At 37.3% G+C, this 18,947-nt stretch overlaps 2 protein-coding genes across 4 annotated transcripts in view; one reads left to right on the forward strand and one right to left on the reverse strand.

Moving 5' to 3' along the window:
• The window catches only part of CENPP (centromere protein P), a 121,979-nt gene extending 103,351 nt beyond the window's left edge, over positions 1 to 18,628 (reverse strand). The window contains exons 1-7 of one of the 3 annotated variants that reach the window (XM_010718394.3): positions 18,529 to 18,628; positions 18,296 to 18,433; positions 16,649 to 16,803; positions 15,780 to 15,937; positions 15,319 to 15,407; positions 11,038 to 11,126; positions 4,086 to 4,182 (exon numbers count right to left, since the gene is read on the reverse strand). In XM_010718394.3, coding sequence (XP_010716696.1) covers positions 4,086 to 4,182; positions 11,038 to 11,126; positions 15,319 to 15,407; positions 15,780 to 15,937; positions 16,649 to 16,785 — 570 coding nt within the window. In that variant the 5' untranslated portion in view covers positions 16,786 to 16,803; positions 18,296 to 18,433; positions 18,529 to 18,628. Of the gene's footprint in view, positions 1 to 4,085; positions 4,183 to 11,037; positions 11,127 to 15,318; positions 15,408 to 15,779; positions 15,938 to 16,648; positions 16,804 to 18,295; positions 18,434 to 18,485 lie in introns of all 3 variants that reach the window. The other 2 variants (XM_010718395.3, XM_010718393.3) reach the window with 2 other exon arrangements.
• Positions 18,629 to 18,803: 175 nt separating this feature from the next.
• Positions 18,804 to 18,947, forward strand: part of NOL8 (nucleolar protein 8) — a 14,973-nt gene continuing 14,829 nt past the window's right edge. Inside the window, exon 1 of the mRNA XM_010718396.3 lies at positions 18,804 to 18,899. The gene's annotated coding sequence lies outside the window, so the exon portion shown is untranslated. The remainder of the gene's footprint in view (positions 18,900 to 18,947) is intronic.

Here is an 18,947-nt window from a genome sequence, read left to right on the forward strand (position 1 = left end):
TAATCTAAATGCCATTATATATTACAATTGAACATATACGTATAAACACATTCAACTGTATATGTTACATATAAATATTTTTTACACGTTATATTTTTGATTTAAATATATAATATATAGACATTTTGTTCAGCTGTGCTCATAGGAGTCATTCTTGCCACTTTAGCTTTTCCATTTTAATACAACCATCAGCATACATGACTCAAGCACTTTTTATGTCTTTTAATTAAGACATGACATTGACTGAGCCTTCTTCCACTGCTTTTTCTTGACAGGAAACGTGACAATAAAGTTAACAAGAAATTGAATTAATGCTCTTACCTGTAAACGAGCAGATTTTCAACTAGAAGTCAGATCAAAGAAACAAATACCTTTGCACCCAATACTTTCACAATATACAGAAACATAACATTATATCTTTAAAATTAAAGTTCTAACATAACACTATTCTAAGTGTTCTCCTCAAACAAGTTGAACAAGTATTATCATCTCCTCAAATACCAGCCACAAGCTTAAATGCTTTTAACTGACAAATGCCAAAAGTGCTAATTACCATTACTAAGCCAACATGATACTAACCTTGAAGCTAGTGTAGATTTCTGAGTTGTAGAAATAGTTAAGCACAAATGCATGATAATGTATCACTACCACCAAAATCAGTATTGATTTTAAGATATTTTGTATTAATTATGTCTATTTAGCTAAACCTCGATTTGTTAGTGCTTGTGCTCTACACAATTACTACTAAATTTGAACTGAATTCTGAACATACTGATGCTCTGCCACTAAGAGTGCCGAGATCTAGGGGACTGTCAAGCACCAACAACTGTGGGTTCATCTTTCTTGAAAGAGGATGCAATCATGAAAATCAAGACAAAATATTTTCACCCTGAACCCCCAGTCAAGAAAGACGCAGCAGTCCCCATCTCCTCCATTTAAATGTTTTAATATAACAAGAAAGAAATTCCATTGTTTTAATATATCTGAGAACAAAACCAAGTCCTACAGTGTTTGTTGTTCATTTTTTCCATGTGAATCTTTTATGTCTCCAGGCATTTAGGGAAAGATAAACCACTGCAGAGCATATCAAAATACATTCCAAATCCAATCCAAATTTATATCAGGAAAGAAATGAAAGCAACAAATTGTTTCATCTCTATTTGCTAAGTAAAATATAGAAAACATAGTTAGAAGTATGACAACATTACATAAATAGTGGTCTCAGATCTGAGTCTCATAAGTAATCATTGCTACTACACAGGGCCCTTTCCAGTATTAATGGGATCAATAAACACCCCAAGTGTTTCAGTTGTTTCCCTATGAAAACATCGTGTGCTTACACAAATGTATACACATTTCTGTTCTGTACACATGCATGCAAACACACTAAGATGTAACCATTACCCATCCCAAATTTCATAGTAAGTTGTTGTATATATTTTTCAAAAAGTACGAAATATCAACGGTAATTTAATGCTTTTAATATTCTGCAAGCAAAACACGGACAACTGGTATATTCTGTGAGCCCCATGCAGACAATAAATACTTGTGTTTTAATTTCCTTTCCTCATTCACAGCAAGTTAACTCATTAAAACATTAAGTGAAAGAGCTTCAGTATGTTTTTTCCCCTTCTGTTTTTCTGATTTTGATTAGCATCAAGCTGAATGTACACCATTCTGTTTTTTTTCCCCTCTATTTCTATACTGTATTTTCAATAAACTTGAACTTCTTTCTTGTTAATCAATAGCAGCTTCCTTCATCTGTTCTTCCAACAATGCCCACTTATTTCAGGTGCAGTTTCAAAGCAGACCAAGGTGTCCCTAGACTAGAAAATTATTCAATCGATGTAAATCCATTTTGCAAATGGAATATTTATTGCTGAAATGCAGCAAGTTCTACAATCCAAATAATATCAGGTGACCATCACACAGAAGAAAGCAAAAACCTATAACCAAAGATTTGTAGGTTGTTTCACTCATCTCTTCAAAAGCCATTTAAAGCCCTGTCATGAAGGTTTTTTCCCCACAGAAAGAGAGGAGTACCAGCAGAAGGTAGCAGCATTATACAGAGCTCCGGAGTTTGTGTATGAAGCATACATGTGGTATCCCAGTTGGTTTCAGTAAAAATTCACAACTGCTAAAGCACAACGTTAGGGAATATATGATGCAGAGCACAGAATGTTTCTAACACAGCATTGCTCTACTCACACCTACTTGAACTGCTCCTGCACACAAGAAAAGCCTGCTGCCAAATACAAGTTGCTTTTCTGCTTATTTACAGTAGCCATCCCATGATTAATTTTGTTAAGTGCAGAAATTCACTACAAAACTGCCATTTCTGATTATCAGCTTTGTTTGAAAATGCAATCATCATCTATCTGAAATGGCCATTATTACTTCCAATACCCGAATGGTTATTACAACTATTCACTTCTTTGATCCAAATGTTAAAAGCTACTCTTAGCCACTTTCACAGGAGTTGACATAGGATACAAAGTTAGAAGGGCTACTAGGGTTACAAACACACATATTCTCTTTAGTGAGCTAGCCTTGAATACATTAAACTGTTAGATTTAACCAGTCATCCATTTCTGAATTTTCTGATCTCAGAAAGTCTTCTTTTTCTTGATAAAAGAATTAAAAATGCTGGCAGAAATAAGAAGACCTAAAATAAAAAATAAATCTCTTCATGAGCCTATAATGGGATTGGATAAATATTCTCCCATGCTGTTATTTTTCTCAATAGTACCTTTGCCAAAAGAAGTAACTTTAAAATGATGCTCTATGATACTCTATTGACATAATCCTGTAGCACGCAATGACTTCAGTGAAAACACCATCACATAGATAGATTGTGTATGAATACCTGTCATGGATTCTTGGCTTTTCCATCAGCATGATGATGCAGAATGCCAACGAAAAACCATGAAGCCATGACAATATCACTGCTGGTTTACACTCAGCCTGATCAACTAACTTTTAAAACTGTTTCCTTAAGGTATACAAGACAGCTTCAAAATCATCTCCGCATTTCCTATCTCCTGTCTAATGTCTTTCCATTTTTTAAAATGAAAAATAGTTTCAACTGTTCACTAAGCTGCTCTGCCTGGAACAACAGTGATTACTACCACGAGGCTAATCTAAGGATTGGTAAAGTTGGGAAAAATTTTATAAATCATTATCAGAACAAAGCAACCAGGTGGAAGAAAAATACAGGCCTAGCACAATGCTCAGAAGAGCCTAAAAGAGTCAAAAACAAACAAACAAAGAAGTAGGAATCCAAGCAGTTCACACGTCATAATACTGTTGAAAAAGCAATGATTACGCTGAGATTAATTACACTAACTGCTTGAGCTAAATAAAACTGAGCTATAGAACTAAAAAACAATTCAGCAGCTAATTACCCTCACATAATATCAACCATTCATCATATAAAATGTTCAGTCTTTGCAAGAGTGCAGTATTTTTTTTTATGTTGTGGGAGAGTTTCTTATCTTAAAACCAGTCCAAAGACAAAATAAACATGCCAAATAATGGTAACTTAAAACAAAATTTAAACAGTATTTTCCAGTTCAGAGGGAGGAATGTTTTATCTCCTGTTCAAGTCAAACATTTCAGAACTGGAAGTGCTTGTAGCCCAAACAGATGCTGTCTCACTTTTAAAAGAGACAGATGCAGTCCTTTGGAGCTAACACTTCAATGCCAAAGACCACAAGCGTTACTTCAACTTTTTCCTTTTGCCATTTTTTTTTTTCTGTTGTTGTTGCTGATCTTCAAAATGAAATTTAATAGTAATAAACAGCTGTCTTGCTCCTCCACAGAAAAGGCACTGATATACTTGTTTTCCTCCATGTATAAGAAACCCAACAATAGCATGGTAAAAACATGAATACCAAGCCAGGACATTGTCCCTTGAACACAAACATCTTGAGCTAATATTCTCTTCTCCTAAATGCACAAAATTAAGATTTCCAGACCAGTCTGAAGAGCACAAAGTTCACCTGCATTGCTTTTTTTTTTTTTTTTTAAAATTTCAACCACTTAAGAATCAGAATATTCACATAGAAAGGTTTGACAGACAGTACCTTGAAATGTAGGAAGGTGCATCTACGATGTTTACACCACTCAGCATAAGATGAAAAGCTCCTGAAAAACATCAAAAGATTTCCATGTTCTTCAGTGCTGCAAAAGAAAAATATATTGTTTATCCCAAACAGCACAAGAAGTATCAATTCTATAGCCTACAATTAGCTTCCTTAATATAAAAGTGCAGCATTTTGTAGAAGAAAAAAGAATCAAGCATTTCAAGCTTCTCCAAAAGGTAAGCAGCAACAGAATTAGGCCTATTTGTGAAATGTGATAAATTGGCAAAACAGTTCTCCAGTTGAGTCTTAATTTGACTTTAGGCTTGTTCATTAATATTCTTTGTCTTGAATAAATTTCCAAGTGCTCCACAGTAAAACAGGGATCTGCAAAACTGGTAAAATGAACCAAATTACATTTTGAGGCACTGAATAATCCTCTGACTTTTGTCCTACTCAACCAAATCTTGGAGTGAAATTTATTACCCGTCTCTGTCTATGTGCCATCCAATCTTTTCAAGATTAACCTTGAAACTACAGAAAGCAAGAAAGTCTTCTCATGAGACAATGCCTGACAAATGAGATCTAAAAAAAAATAACTTTTTAAATACAGTTACATCTTCATCCATCTTTCTTTAAGAAAGATGGTGATGTTCTCAGTAATCAATATAGTAAGGCTGGAGAGGAAAAGGACGATGCAAATGAATCCACAACTGAGAAATGGGCTGTGGAGATATCAGTGCCAGGCCCATTCTGTGCAGAAACTAATATCTCAGGATGGAGCTGAACTGATCCTTGCAGGTCTCTCCTCAGTATCTCCACAGCTTTAGACTCTCACATGATTTAGCAATTCATCTACATCTGGATACAACACAGTTTCATTCATTTGAACAATCCTACGCTTGCATTAAATAATTCTCTAGTGTTCTATAAAGACACCTTTCCTCAGTTTGCATAGAACCAGAAAGGATTCTGTTGTGCTTACAGTTTATATCATAAGACTGAAATGTAAATGCTACTTTGGCAAGGAAATATTTCAACAGCAATAGACTACGGGAAATATTAATTTTCACCTATAACACCACTGAAAAGGGAGGGGTCAGCAGTGGTCACAACAGTAGTCACACGAGGCAAGCCCAAGGAATTTTCAATACAAAAGACAAAGTGTAAGACAACAAAGGAAAAATTCCTATCATTTGGCTTTGCTGTTTTCAGAGTTACTGAATAATGTCAACTGCAAATATCCAAGTCCAATGATTCCACACTCACTATGAGATTTTTCCATTTCAGCTGACCACAGTTAACAACCAGAAGCAGCTTTTCTACTTCAGTGACTGGCACTAAAGTTACTTTTGTTATACACTGAACTGCTGTGTCCTCCAGAAGAACTATGTTAGTTTGAATGGCAACATTTTTAGTAAGACAACCTTACATTCCCTCTGAAATGGTCCATGAAGGCAGGCAAATGAAATCAGAAACATGCAAAAGTTAGCCTTGAAACAAACGGAACCAATTGCATTAAGAGACGTGAACGCTTAAGGTAGGTGCCATCAGAGAATGAGAGAGATCATCTAACCAGGAACATAAACAGACTTTATTCACCCTCTTTACTGTTTGCAACACAATGGAAGCAACCATTAGATCTGAGAAGCTATCTATCTATATATCTATATGCTTTAATCAGAAGAAGAAATATAATTCATCCACTTCACAGAGAATAATACGCAAGACAGACTAGAGAAAACAGATGGAGAGCTGGTATGGGGAAAGGAAGAGGAAGGAGATGCTTGATCTAGTTTAAAACTGTTTCCCTTGTCACTATCAGACCACCTAAGAAGTCACTTTCCCTCCTGTTTATGAGCTCCCTTCAAATACTGGGAGGCTGCACTGAGATCTCCCTGGGGTCTTCTCTTCTTCAGGCTGAAGAAGTCCAGCTCCCTCAGCCTGTCTTCACGAGATAGATGCTCCAGCCCTCTAAGCATTTTTGTGGTCTCCTCTGGGCCTGCTCCAACAGCTCCATGTCTCACTTGTGATGAGCCCAAGACTGAGCACAGTATCCCAGATGGAGCCTCACAAGGGTAGAGCAGAGTGGGACGCCTCCCTCCCTCACTCTGCCACTCCTCTCTTGATGCAGTCCAGGTTAATGTTGGCCTTCCAGGCTGCAAGTGCACACTACTGGCTCACATCCCTAGAAACCTTAAGTTCTCCTCCCAGTTCAGGGACTGCCCCAACCCAAGTGCAACACCTAGCCCTTGTTGAACCTCATAAGGTTCCTGTGGGCATATTCCCAAGCTCATTCAGGTCCTTGTGGATGGCATCTGTTCTTTCTGCTGTATCAGCTGCACCACTCAACTCAGCATCACCTGCAGACTTGCTGAGAGTATACTTGACAAGGATAATGAACAGCACCAGTCTCAATGCTGAGCCCTGGAGGATGCTACTCATCATCAGCATCCACCTGGACAGAGCCATTGGCAGCAACTCTGGCCACAGCCATCCAGCTGATTCCTCATGCACCTCATGCACCCTTCAAACCCCTCTCTTCCTAATATAAAGAAAAGGACGTAATGTAGGAACATATCAAAGACCTTGCAGAAATCCAGACTTCTAATACTTTGAAAATGTTAATGTCTTTCCTGTTTGAGATAAGCTATTCTTTTTTGGATGTTCAGAACAGGTGAGAGCCAAACTTGACTCCCTCAGCAGAATGGCTGCAAGATTATTACTGACTCACTTCAGCAGTTCAAGGAAGAACTTTGCCTCAGGTCCAGCTTTACTTAATGCATAGGAACTGCAACACATTACACAAACTGGAAAAAAAAAATAAATGGGATATTCATTCAGATTCTGAAAATGTAAAAGAAAAGCCAAACAAGTTTTATCCTAGCCTGGAAAGAACAACATCATTAAAGGAAATTACCCAAGTAGTCACAACTGCCAGCAAAACCAGGCCAAGACAAAAAACAAAAACAACATGCTGGCAGCACAGGCTAAATTGAATCCCTGGAAGAAAGCAGACACATACTCATTTACAATAACTCTCTCTGTGTCCTGGACGGGATTTTTATTTTTAACCACAACTCAATCGTTTATACAAAGTCTGCACACAGTACAGTAAAATTCAAGACTTCAACAACTGCCCAAATCTCACTATCCAGCAAATGTGATTCTACACGGACAGCAGCAATGCGTATTTTAAGCCCACATACCTGGAAGGAAGGGATACAAACATTTGTAACAATTGACATACTTAAAATCTGTTTTTAAAAGTGATCACTTTGATGAGTAACCAATTTAATGCAGTTTCAAAGCATGTCACAAAGCTTGTGACATTGTTTCTACATGATGCTATTTGTTTTTTTAGGCAACATGGTAGATGGAAGTTCTCACAACTGGATCACCAAGTAGAGAAATACAGATTTTCATAACAAGATCAGACCAGTTGCATCAAACATTTTAAGAGGCATACAAAATGGTTTAGGTACCAAAAGGAAATTACAGTGTTGAAAGAAAGTAAGGACTTCTAATTCTTGCTTCCCGAGTTTGAAGCCCACTGGGCAACAGGGACCTCTCCATTTACTGTCTTCTGTTGAGTGAAAAAGATAATGCAGAATGCCATCCTCGTACCACCCAACTTCATCCCTGAACGACACTGGTGAATGGCAGTTAAAAAAAACACACCAAGAAAATAAATTGACATTGAAGTTCTTTGGGATAAAATAGAGAGCCAAAAAAGCTACATGTGAGCTGTATTTCAATGAACTTCCTAACAGCATTGATAGCATCACAAAAAAAAAAAAAAACAACGTGTTTAGAATAGGTAAATCCCCAATTAGCCAAAATTAGCTTCATTCCTAATGCTGAAGTCAATTCCCACAAATCCTAACACACTGAGAACACTTTCAGAATGAGGACTGCTCTGAAAGTAATGCCTCCTATGTTATTGTGCTGGCAGGATGGCAGCAGAGGTCAAACTTCCCCTCCAATATTCCGTGATGTGTTGTTGCCATAAGAGAGATGGCAGCAGAGGGGCAGTCTGAGAAAACAGTATCTGACGTGGAAGTGCATATGGAACAAATATGTGCCACTGAATTCTTCTGTGCAGAAAAAAACCGCATCCATTGGCATTTATCAGTGCTTACTGGACATTTATGGAGACCAAACAGAGGATGTGAGCCCAGTAGGTATTGCATTTCAGCAATGGTGACAGTGGGTCACCTCTGCTGCGCAGATTTTGACAACCATGGCATGCAGGCTCTTGTTCAGTAGTGCTGAAGGAAATGCAGAGCTAATGGTGGAGATTGCACTGAAAAACTGTGTTCTGTAGCTGAGAATTTGCTCTATCAAATAGTGTTGTGCTCTTCATATCTATTGTAGATTCTATGGAAATAGGAGCAACCTATATATAACAAGGTGGTGAGAAGTTAAAGCTTAAGCCTCTTTTTGGAACGAACTAAGAAATACAAACTGTCACTAAAAAAAAGTTAGTTATAAACAGAAAACATCAATCTCCAAAGCCAACATCACGTAAGAGAGAAGCTATCCAAAAACAGCAAATAGCATTTTCAGGCCCAGTGTTAACTATGCATCAGGTTAAAATCACACACCCTTTGCCCAAGCACCGTCTCCTTTTACAGTATAACATCAACAAAGTACAAAAGCATCTAAGAAGTTGCAACACTATTTAAGTGTTCAGTACACAAGACTTCTTGCACTGGGATATAAAACCAAGGAATTACTCTTACAGCTGTAGGAATAATTTATGCTTCACCTCACTTCCAAGATAGGAAGTCCATGCAGCATTTGACGTAATGCAGACCTTGCAGAAATCCTTCACTATTACTGTTAAATTTTATTAATTACTAAAACATATCAGCAGTTTTCCAACTGTCTATAAACTCCTCCTAAGTAGTCCACGCAATCATCCATCTCCCCTTACCTGTTAGGTTAGTTAAGTAATAAAAAGAAGAAATGCATAAGAGGATTTTTCTTGGATATTGCAGTTCTCAGTACTATAATAAAGTTTAACATGGGTTAGAACTTGTGCAAGGGGACTTGAGCAAAACTCAAAAATAGCAGCGTTGTGATTCTATCTATACAGACATTTTACTGTTACAGCATGTTTAAGGAAGAGTACACTTTTTAAAATAATATTGTATACCAACAGTACCTCATTGAAAATAAACTTAAATTTTCCTTCTTTTAAAAACATGTTGCTCAAGTGCTTTATTATTCTTGTTTTCTTCCAAAGCAGAATGGGCTTGGGAATTAGAACTGACTGCCAAGTTTTTAACTCCAGTGCTATTAAAGATCATGCATTATGAAAAATGTAACCAAAAAAACTTAGAATGGCTGAGAAGAAAAATTCAGGCCACCTGAGAAAATGCACTTGGCAAGGCTGGGCCATGGAGTGAAGGAAAAATGAGAAAAGTGATGGGGAGACTGAAAAAGAACAACACCAGATTCAGGTGGACAAGAACTGGAGGGAGAAAAAGGGAAGACAGGAATCAAAATCCTAAGAGTAACTGGGACACTGAAAAATAGAAGAGCTATCAGGGAAAATAAAGTCTGAAACTAGGCATGAAAAGAAGGGATTGGGAATTGGTAAGAACCTAGAAAGGGGATTGAGAAAACAAACCGTAAGGAACCATCACATCATCAGATTAAGCCAGTATAATGATGCATTGCTGTCTATAAGCAGACATTGCCAATATGAACTCCAGTCTAACAACACATTTCCTGCCTCAAATGAGTAATAAATGTAATGTATCAAAGCAGTAAGCTATATTTACACATTATCATTAATTTCTCTTTCAACCAATTGAGTACATTGGCATCATTTATCTTGCAGCATAATGAATTTATACACGAGAACAACAGATGATATATGCAAATGGAAGCTAAAGAGAAAGCAGAACTATTTGCTTTACTGATAAGCGTTGCCTTAACTCATATTACTCACAAACTTGTATTTACTATGAATGCTTGTGTAACATAGAAAAGGACAAGGATAGTGAAAAAACAGAGGCAAAACAGGAGTGCCTAAGCCAGGACGAAATGAAGCCTGAGGCTATTTCAATACATTAGTTTCTGGTATAACCATCAAATCCCACGACAACTACGCTGTCAAAAAATACACATGTAAAAACATAGTAATTTCCTTTTCTAAATCCTGCTTCTTGAGAGAAATCAACCACTATTTCTCCTCCTACCACTAACTGTAGTAGATTTAAATGGAAATTCAAACCTTGTAAACAAAACATTCAGCTGTGTCTGTGAACTAATTAAGCCTGAGGTAACTTAACAGACCTTTCTTCTTTCCCAGACACTTGCCTTCCCTCTGCATTCTCAAGTCTAAAAAGTAACACATTAAAGGACAAGATTAAGTTAGCTATGCAGTAATAATTAATAATTTAATTATAACATGGAGACTGGGATTGAGTGTGCCCTCAACAAGTTTAAAGCTGATGCTTCAGAGGGAAAGAATATCATTCAGAAAACCTCAACAAGCTTGAAAGGTGGGCCCATGCAAATCTCATGAGGTTCAACAAGGCCGAGAGTGAGGTCCTGCATCCATGTCAGAGCAATCTCAAATACCATCCTATGTACCAAAAGCTGATAAGTTCATGATGACATGAATGAAAACACAGTATCTGAGTTTATCTTGTTACCTATTTCTCTAAACCAAACAATTCCAACATCTAAAGCATATTACAACCCCAAACATGTTCCTGTTTGACATGAATTCCTTTAAGCCCTTTCAGGCCTTATGAACAATGTCCATTCCATCTTGTCTCCATAGGGATATGGACTCGTGATAGGAAGCATTAAGGTTGAGCTAACAGTACATTACCTCTCAAAGAAATTGCAAGCAGCTTTCATCAGAAAGCTGTATTGCCTCAGCACTGGATGTCTCATGCAATAACTTTTCTTAAACAAAAAAACTCCACATTACCTGGCCACAAACTTGCTTAATTCTGAGCACAGTCCAGATTCCACTACGATGCTGAGATCAGTAATAGCAGCAGACACATTCTCTTTGTTCTAGATTGGAGAAACAACAATGCAGTATTTTAGAAATTTCTCTAGAAAGAAATATAGAAACACATAAATAAAATATACCAAAATCTACGCTAATACTGCTACAGACAAAAACCTATAAAACAGTATTTTTAAGCTATGTCTTATTTCACAAAAATTTTTTTGCATTTCAACACATCAGCATTATCCAGGCAACAAAGAGTTTGAAGTAACATCTGAGCTGCACTGCACAGAGGATAGACATCTGTAAAAGATTCCTTTACAAGAACTTCATCTACTCCCTTCCGTGTCACTTAAACTGCAGATTCTTCTCATTTTTCAACACAACTCCTCCATCACATAAACCAGAAATCTCAAGTTTAATATCTCTTTTGGAAAACATCCTAATGCTAAAATCTAAAAATTCAGAAGTCCTTTTCCTGCTTGCATTCCTTCCATTTTACAACTTATTGTTTTGTCTCAAATTCTTGTCTCATTTTACAATAACACAATACTCAGGGATACATAATAAAATGTTCCCAAACTAAAATACCTAACAAACTAAGAAAACATCAAGAAAAGAAGATCATTCAGTAGAAACAAAACCATAGAAGAATTTAAATCTTTTTTTTCCTATAAATTCTTGAGCACATCAGAGGAATACACCAGATAACAGTGAAAGAAAAATAATACCTTGAAGACCATAGCAAATGTTTCACTTTATTATGGAGACTTTGTACTTTATTCTCAGTCACTACAGGGAAATAGCAACAGAGAAAACTAAAAGGAAAAACTGGAATCAAATGCAAACATCCCACAGCAATCCTTTGTACTGCCATAAGTAGAGGTAGAAAAAGCAAACCAAGATGCTACAAAGTTTAATGGATTGGGTAAGTAACACCAGGAAAAACCATTTTAAATTGAGAGCAAAAGGTTCAACACATGCATGGAGGAGCTAGTAGCAGTTATAAGCTAATATATTGTTGTCTAAAAAAACCTGCTTTTCCAGGCTAAGAACATCCGCTAAGATGCCATCGATGTCATCCCAGGGTCGCATAAAAGCATTTAAATGAAAACTCTCAAGAAGAAAGCAGTTTTTTTAATGATTGCTTTCTCAATTGCTTCAGATTTGTTCAGGCAGATTTTCAAGCTAATTGCACACGTCTGCTACTAACATCTAAAAACAGCAAGAAGAAAAGTAATAAATGAACGCTTTTACATTAAACTGCTTTATTTGTCTGCATTTTGACCTTGGTAAGCATCTACCTATGCACAAGAGTAAACAAACAGGAGTTTATCCTCTTGCACTCCAAGCTAGCAAAACATTAATCAGCTTTTCAATATGTTCTCTCCTAGTCTTATAGTGTATCAAAACTGAAGGATCAGCTAAGATGCAGAATATGTCAAGCAATGAGTAAACAGTACAGCATCAGCACAGACAACTTCAGCTACGGAAAGCTAGCCAGAGCGAATTCGCATCTACCTGTTGTCTTCATACAATTGTATTTTGGAAAACAGCTTTTTACATGCACGATTGTAATGCTATAATGTGACGGAAAGCACAGTAACAGTAGCACAGTTGCACAACCCTAGGCTACAGCAAATGAGAACAAGCCCAAATACAGCAGCCCTAGACATAAAAACAAAGGAAGAAAAGCTGGTTACCATTGCAAGGCCTCAAGTAGGCAGGGATCTCCAGAGAGATGCCCTCACCTCACTGTCAACCCTTAAATGAGGTATGGGAAGAGGTGGATCCTGCCTCCACCCCTTCCAGTCACTCAGGTGCATCGCATTGCATTGCATACACCTCAGCTCCCCTGGGTTTCTTGAGCCTTCCCACCAGGTGCTCCATCACTGATTCAAGCCATGACTGAGCATTTCCACTACAATGATATTGAACGTTATTTAAAAATCCAACTAGAGATGATTGCAAAAAACTTGTTACTGTATACCTATTGGTTTAATGATGCTACAGAGCTGAATTTTCTAATTTAACTACTAAATTAAACAGATCAAGTTGACAGTTTCAAGAAAATTCTTATCTTGTTGCATACCAATGCATCTGTTGTCTACTGATTATTTCTCCAAAAGCTCTTTTCTTCTGCTTCTCAAGATGGATGAAACTAGTTGCAATGCACCTTGCCCATGCTGATCTCCATAAGGTTATTTTATATTGAACTGTTAATGTTGTATCTTAAAGAACAGGGATAAATGCTTCTCTATTTTATATACAAGAAGCTTGAAACATAAAAATTCCAGCTAAGTTTCCAGGCCTTAGTAGTTTCACCTGAAGTCATAACTTTCCTGACAGCACTGGAAGCAGATTCTTGCACCCACAGAAGACCCATCAACATCACTATAGGATGACCCACACAATAAATTTAATCTGTGGCAACTAAGATAATACATCTCTACCTTTACATCACAGAAATAGCCCACTACAACTAGGCAAAATGTCTGTACGAAATTGCTAATGATCTAATGGTGAGCTATGCCCTTACATTGGAAAGAAATGTTAGAGAGAAATATTTTGATCACAAATTACAAACATGCATAATTTCAGAGTACAATATTTTAACTTGAATGTTAGAGCAAACCAAATTCTCTCAAAACCTACTTAAGTAGTTCTGACAAAATGATAATACAAAACTATACATTAGTAAAACAGTGGACCATATTTTATTTTACAACTGTGCCCAAGCCACTATGTTTGGATTTGTACAACATCTACAAGAAAATACTAAGCCTTTAAAACCATTCGGGTTCATATATAATCACAAAGATTATGCAAAGGAACAGAAATACCTCTGTTTGCAACCACACATGCACCTCTTGACTAGTGTAGCTAATACCATAAATAAAAGCCTAAACATATGTACTGTGGACAAAAAAAAACTAAGTGCTCTCCAATTGTGTCTGCTTGACTAATTAACAATTTTCCTGAACACAGCCACAACTCAAAGACATGAAAAAGCACAAAATGTTGGTGATACAAATTTGATTAAGTTAAGCTATATTTATATGCAATCTGTATTGTATTTTAAGTAGTAATCTACAGATATTGTGTACTTCATTTTTTTGCATGACCTAATCTTATTAAAATTATATATTTTTATCAACTAAAGGTTTGGTTTTTTTAATACAAACACACTCAGTTTTCTGTGTATCACATATCTACAAAGTGTAATTCTGTCAGCACTGGTTTTAGTGGTAAACAGGTGACTACTGCCATCTCGTGGTACAACGTATTTGAACCTCATGAATACACAGCAGTCAGATTAATCATCTGCGTTCCATTAACGTCAAATACCACCGAACACAAAGAATTTATCATTCCAAAGGACCACGCAAATGAGAAACATAATCAAGTCCCACGATTGATGCAGGTTATTTCCATGCCTAAAGCTAAATGCAGTTCTACACATCAATGCTATAGCAGTACTACAGGGACTCGAAGTTCTAAGCCTAATGCTGCAAAATAACTTCATTCAACTCAGCTCTTGAAATTCCATATCATGGAATCGCAGACAAGTAAGTAAATACTCATTTCCTAAAGTCATAGTGGCTTCTCTCAAGCTTATGAAGAGAAGCCACTTTTTTCACATAACAAACCAGTTTTCAATACCATCAGATCCAAACAGTCTATTTAAAGTCACTTTCAAAGTTGAGCTGAAAAATCAAGTTTTCCTGAGAAGAAAACTTCCCAATGCCAAAAAAAGTTTTTACAAACTCTTTCCCACTGCTCACCACTCTGAATTGTGTACTAATAGATTCTGACAAGAGCTTCTTTGCAAAAAGCATCACAATTGGTGTAACTTCTGTGCAGTCCCCATGATGAAATGGCAGTTCACACTAATGAAGTGAGTAGGAGTATAACCAAAGTAAAAAAGAAGCTCTTCTTGCTTTTAACGTTTCAGCTTTTCCTCTGTTCCCTCAAGAGATGTGGGGCTTGGAATTTTCCATTCTCCAGTTCAAGATACCAGATTATAGGAGAATGTGGTAAGTTTCATGACTGGATGTAGAACTTGAACTTTAGAGTTATTTTGCTTGGATGCACGTGGAATTCAAAAGCTGGGTCCATCTGTCATGGAGAGGCTTACATCAAGGAAACTCAGCCGTAATGATAAAACACCAGTTAAAACTGTAAGTATTAACTTTCGTTCATTTGAAGTTTTGCTTGTTTATTTATTTATTTTTAATATACATTAACTGTTACCTGCACTTCAAGAAGCTGGAATTCCAAACAAAAAGGCAAGGACTGGCAATTTCCTGATAATTTGTGCTTCCGAACTGTTCTATTTACAGCTGTTGTTAAAAAATAAAAATAATAAAAAAAGAAAGTTAGCAAAATATTTATAACTTTATTCAACTATTACTGTATTTCCTCCATTAGTCATGTTTAAAGTACCAAACTATTCCATCCGTCACAGAAATCATGAAGTTAAGTGAAACACGTTAAGAAAAGAACTACTAACTTCATAGGAGACTTTTGTTTTTCCACCTGATACAATACAGTACTTGCTCAGAAACTGTTTTCTCAATAAAGGCAGTTATTCTGAAATACAATGGAATTTTCTTTCTGTTAAGATTTGAAGTAGAATTACAACACGCACCTGCAAATGTAATCAACTGAAACGTGTTCAGCATAGCACCAGTAACAGCCACAAAAATGCTTACTTTTTTCTAATGTTTTCTTAGAATGACTTGTGATCTGAATACCAGTGAACTTCATCAAAAAGGAGAGATCTCTCTCTAGACTTTCAAGTTCAGCTTTCAGGTCCAATGGAGATGTATATCCCTTATATTCTCTCAGAAATTCCCTCTGGAATAATTTTCTAGAATTAAAAAAAATGAGAATAAGAAAAAATGTATAATAAATAAACAAACAAAAAACTCAAGAGATAAGAAAATGTTTTGTTAAATCAGTACAACAATATCATTAAATTAAAGGCATTTGTAATTTGTTCGAGTGCTTTCAGTCCAAGATCAGCTGTCAGAAATCTAATTTCAGTTAAGTTTCTAACCTGAAGGAATACTTTGTGTTCAATGTCAGGCAGACAGAGCCTTTATTTTAAGTTTTTGTATATAAGCACTCGGAGGAATATACAATAAAAGTGAGCTGTGATGCCTTTAGCAACCTGACATAGCTTATCTAGAGAATATACTTTCAGTATGGATATCAATTAAAAAATGAAAAGCTCCACTTCTATAGTGTATAGCTGTGACTAGCTATACAAGAACCCAGCTTTTTTTTTTTAAAGTTAACATCTATGTGCACAACTTCGCATAGCCCACACGTAAACTGACATTAGTGCCTTTTTCAGAAAAAAAAACCCAAAACAAAACACACTGTCACTAAAAAGAAATTAACTACTTATTATTTGTAATCTTCTATCACAATTGATCCATGTCCTAAACAAGATCTGTAACACGACGGCGCTGTAAAAATAAGCACAAGTCTCAATGTTGTAACATGCAGACAAAAGCATAACTGAAACAATTTTGATAAAGAAATGTCAATAATCCAATATGAGCAAAAGACATACGCTGACATCAGTACTTCTTCATCAGAAAAAAAGGTGGATTCCTGTTGGATATCTTCATATTTTTCAGACAACAGCTTAATTTCTTCTTCCAGTAACTGAATTTCATCTTCATAAACTTGATAAACACTGCTATCCATTTCTCACACTCCAAGATACTGGGTAAAAAATGAACACGTTAGGTCTCACCTCCCCCAAAAATGGATTAATTTCACAATTAAATTTACCCAAATAATTAATTTTAAAATACAAATATGGTAGTAGGCAGCATTTCTCCTGCCATAAAGTGAAACAATCCAATTGTATCTTACGCCTTTTGAAAATTAAAGAATATTTACCATTTTAAAATCTCCTGAGTAGCTCTGACAAATACAATGATTTACACTGCTGTAATTAATCAATTCTGTAGAATTAAGCAACACTGTTTGCTATGGAAGATTAAACTAACATGTGAGCCTTGATACTCAGCAACTAAATTCAGCAGGAATTCTGTCATCAGCCTGAAAACAGAACAAGGCTTCAGGACAAGCAGAACTCCAATCTTTATACAACAGTACTTTGGCATCAACATAATTCCTACTTAAACTCTAAAGAAACCCCATTAGAAAGCCACTGGTCTACAAGTAGATATTATCACGGGAGAAGCAGCAGCTTCTTCCATGCAACAATTCTGAATGTTACAGTGCTTCTTGTATAACGTGGTACCTTGTCCTGCTAACTGCAACATAGACAGAAAAACTTTGTTCCTAGCAAATATAGGAAGCTGTAAGATACCAGCAAGAATCTGACAAAGAACAAACCTCTGTCTTGAAATAAAAAAGTAAAAATGAATAACAATAAAGAATATTCTCCAAAATATATAACAATTTAGGGGAAAAAAATGGTTTTGTTGCATTAATTCCTTGAAAATAGAATTCACAGAGCCTAAATGTAAATCTTAGACCACTTGCAAGACATAAATCACAGTATAATTGTATGGTAACTGTTGAGTCCCAGCCTGAACCACTGATTGAGCACCTGGGGAAAGGACCCGGTCAGCCCTGGGAACACAGGTGAAGGGAATTTGGCCGGGAGACAGGAAGGGATGGGGCCTGGCTGCACCTCTCTTAGAGCTCATTGAAGGGCTGACCCCCACTGGGGAAGGATCTCTGGTTGAGGATCCTTTCCTTGTGGCACTTTCCTTATAAGCCTAGATCTTCAGAGATGGGTGAGCACTTCTTTCTAACACCTTTCCATTGTGTTGGTCCTTTTGTCATTACACCTCCTGTATCACCACTCTATTGCTTTGATCCTTCTGATTGCTACAGTAACCTACGGCTACAAAAGCCAAAAGAGGAAAGCAGTGTAGAAGGATTTCTTTGAGAATCCTGAACTGTGATTTTACCTCAGAAACCAGCTGTCAGTGACAGCACTCTGAGTTCTCAATGCAGCGCTGAGGGATGGAGCACAGCTGCTCTTAGCAAACACAAAAGCATTAACGAGCAAAAAGCAGTGGACAGGCACAAAGAATAGTCACTTTACCCGACTAAATCAAAAAGTAAATAAGGTTTTTAATTTAAATATTGGGACTAGAATGCCACGCTTAGACACAGCCCATGCAAAGGGCTGTGCAACTCAATCTTGATACATCAATTTACAAAGAAAACAAACCTGCTTTGTGCTGGACGAGAAACAGAAGTGAAAGAAAGTTAAAAAGTGGATTTTAGCACGTCTTAAGGTTGGGGTTTCGTCTGTTCGTTAAAAACTGGAATGCACCGAGGATCGCTAAGGCTGTAACCAACAGAACTTCTGGGAAAAGAAAAAACAACAAAACAACAGTTGCGATGGGCGAAAGCTTTACCTGAAGTCGTCAGCTGCTTACAGCAGAGGCACTGTCAGCTCACGTAGCGGGAGGCAGGGACGCGTTCAGCGGCCCCTCACAGCCGTCGCCGCTGCTTCGAAGTGCGCGCCCAGCAGCGCCCCGGGCGCTACCACTGCCGCTAGCAGAGCGGGGGGCACCGCTCAGCGCCGCTGCCCTGAGGAACCGGTGAGCAGCTCGAAGAACGCGTCCAAAGGCCGTTATTCGAGGTAGATAATAAAAGTGTTATTCACGTAGTTACTTATGTTTGTGGTTTTATTTTCTCCCTTACATCTCGGGGAAAATTCCCCTCCTTTTTTTTCCTGGTTGGTTGCGCCTAAAGCTCCCGCCATTCCCCGGCCCGGAGCTGCGTGCTGCTCTCAAACCCGCCCGGCAGCCAACAGGATCCCGGCAGTGGTGAGGGGAGCGCCGGGGTCCGCCGCCGAGGCCGTGTGCCGAGGCAGC

The sequence above is a fragment of the Meleagris gallopavo genome, chromosome 14 (genome assembly GCF_000146605.3).
Source record: "Meleagris gallopavo isolate NT-WF06-2002-E0010 breed Aviagen turkey brand Nicholas breeding stock chromosome 14, Turkey_5.1, whole genome shotgun sequence".
Classification (NCBI taxonomy): domain Eukaryota; kingdom Metazoa; phylum Chordata; class Aves; order Galliformes; family Phasianidae; genus Meleagris; species Meleagris gallopavo.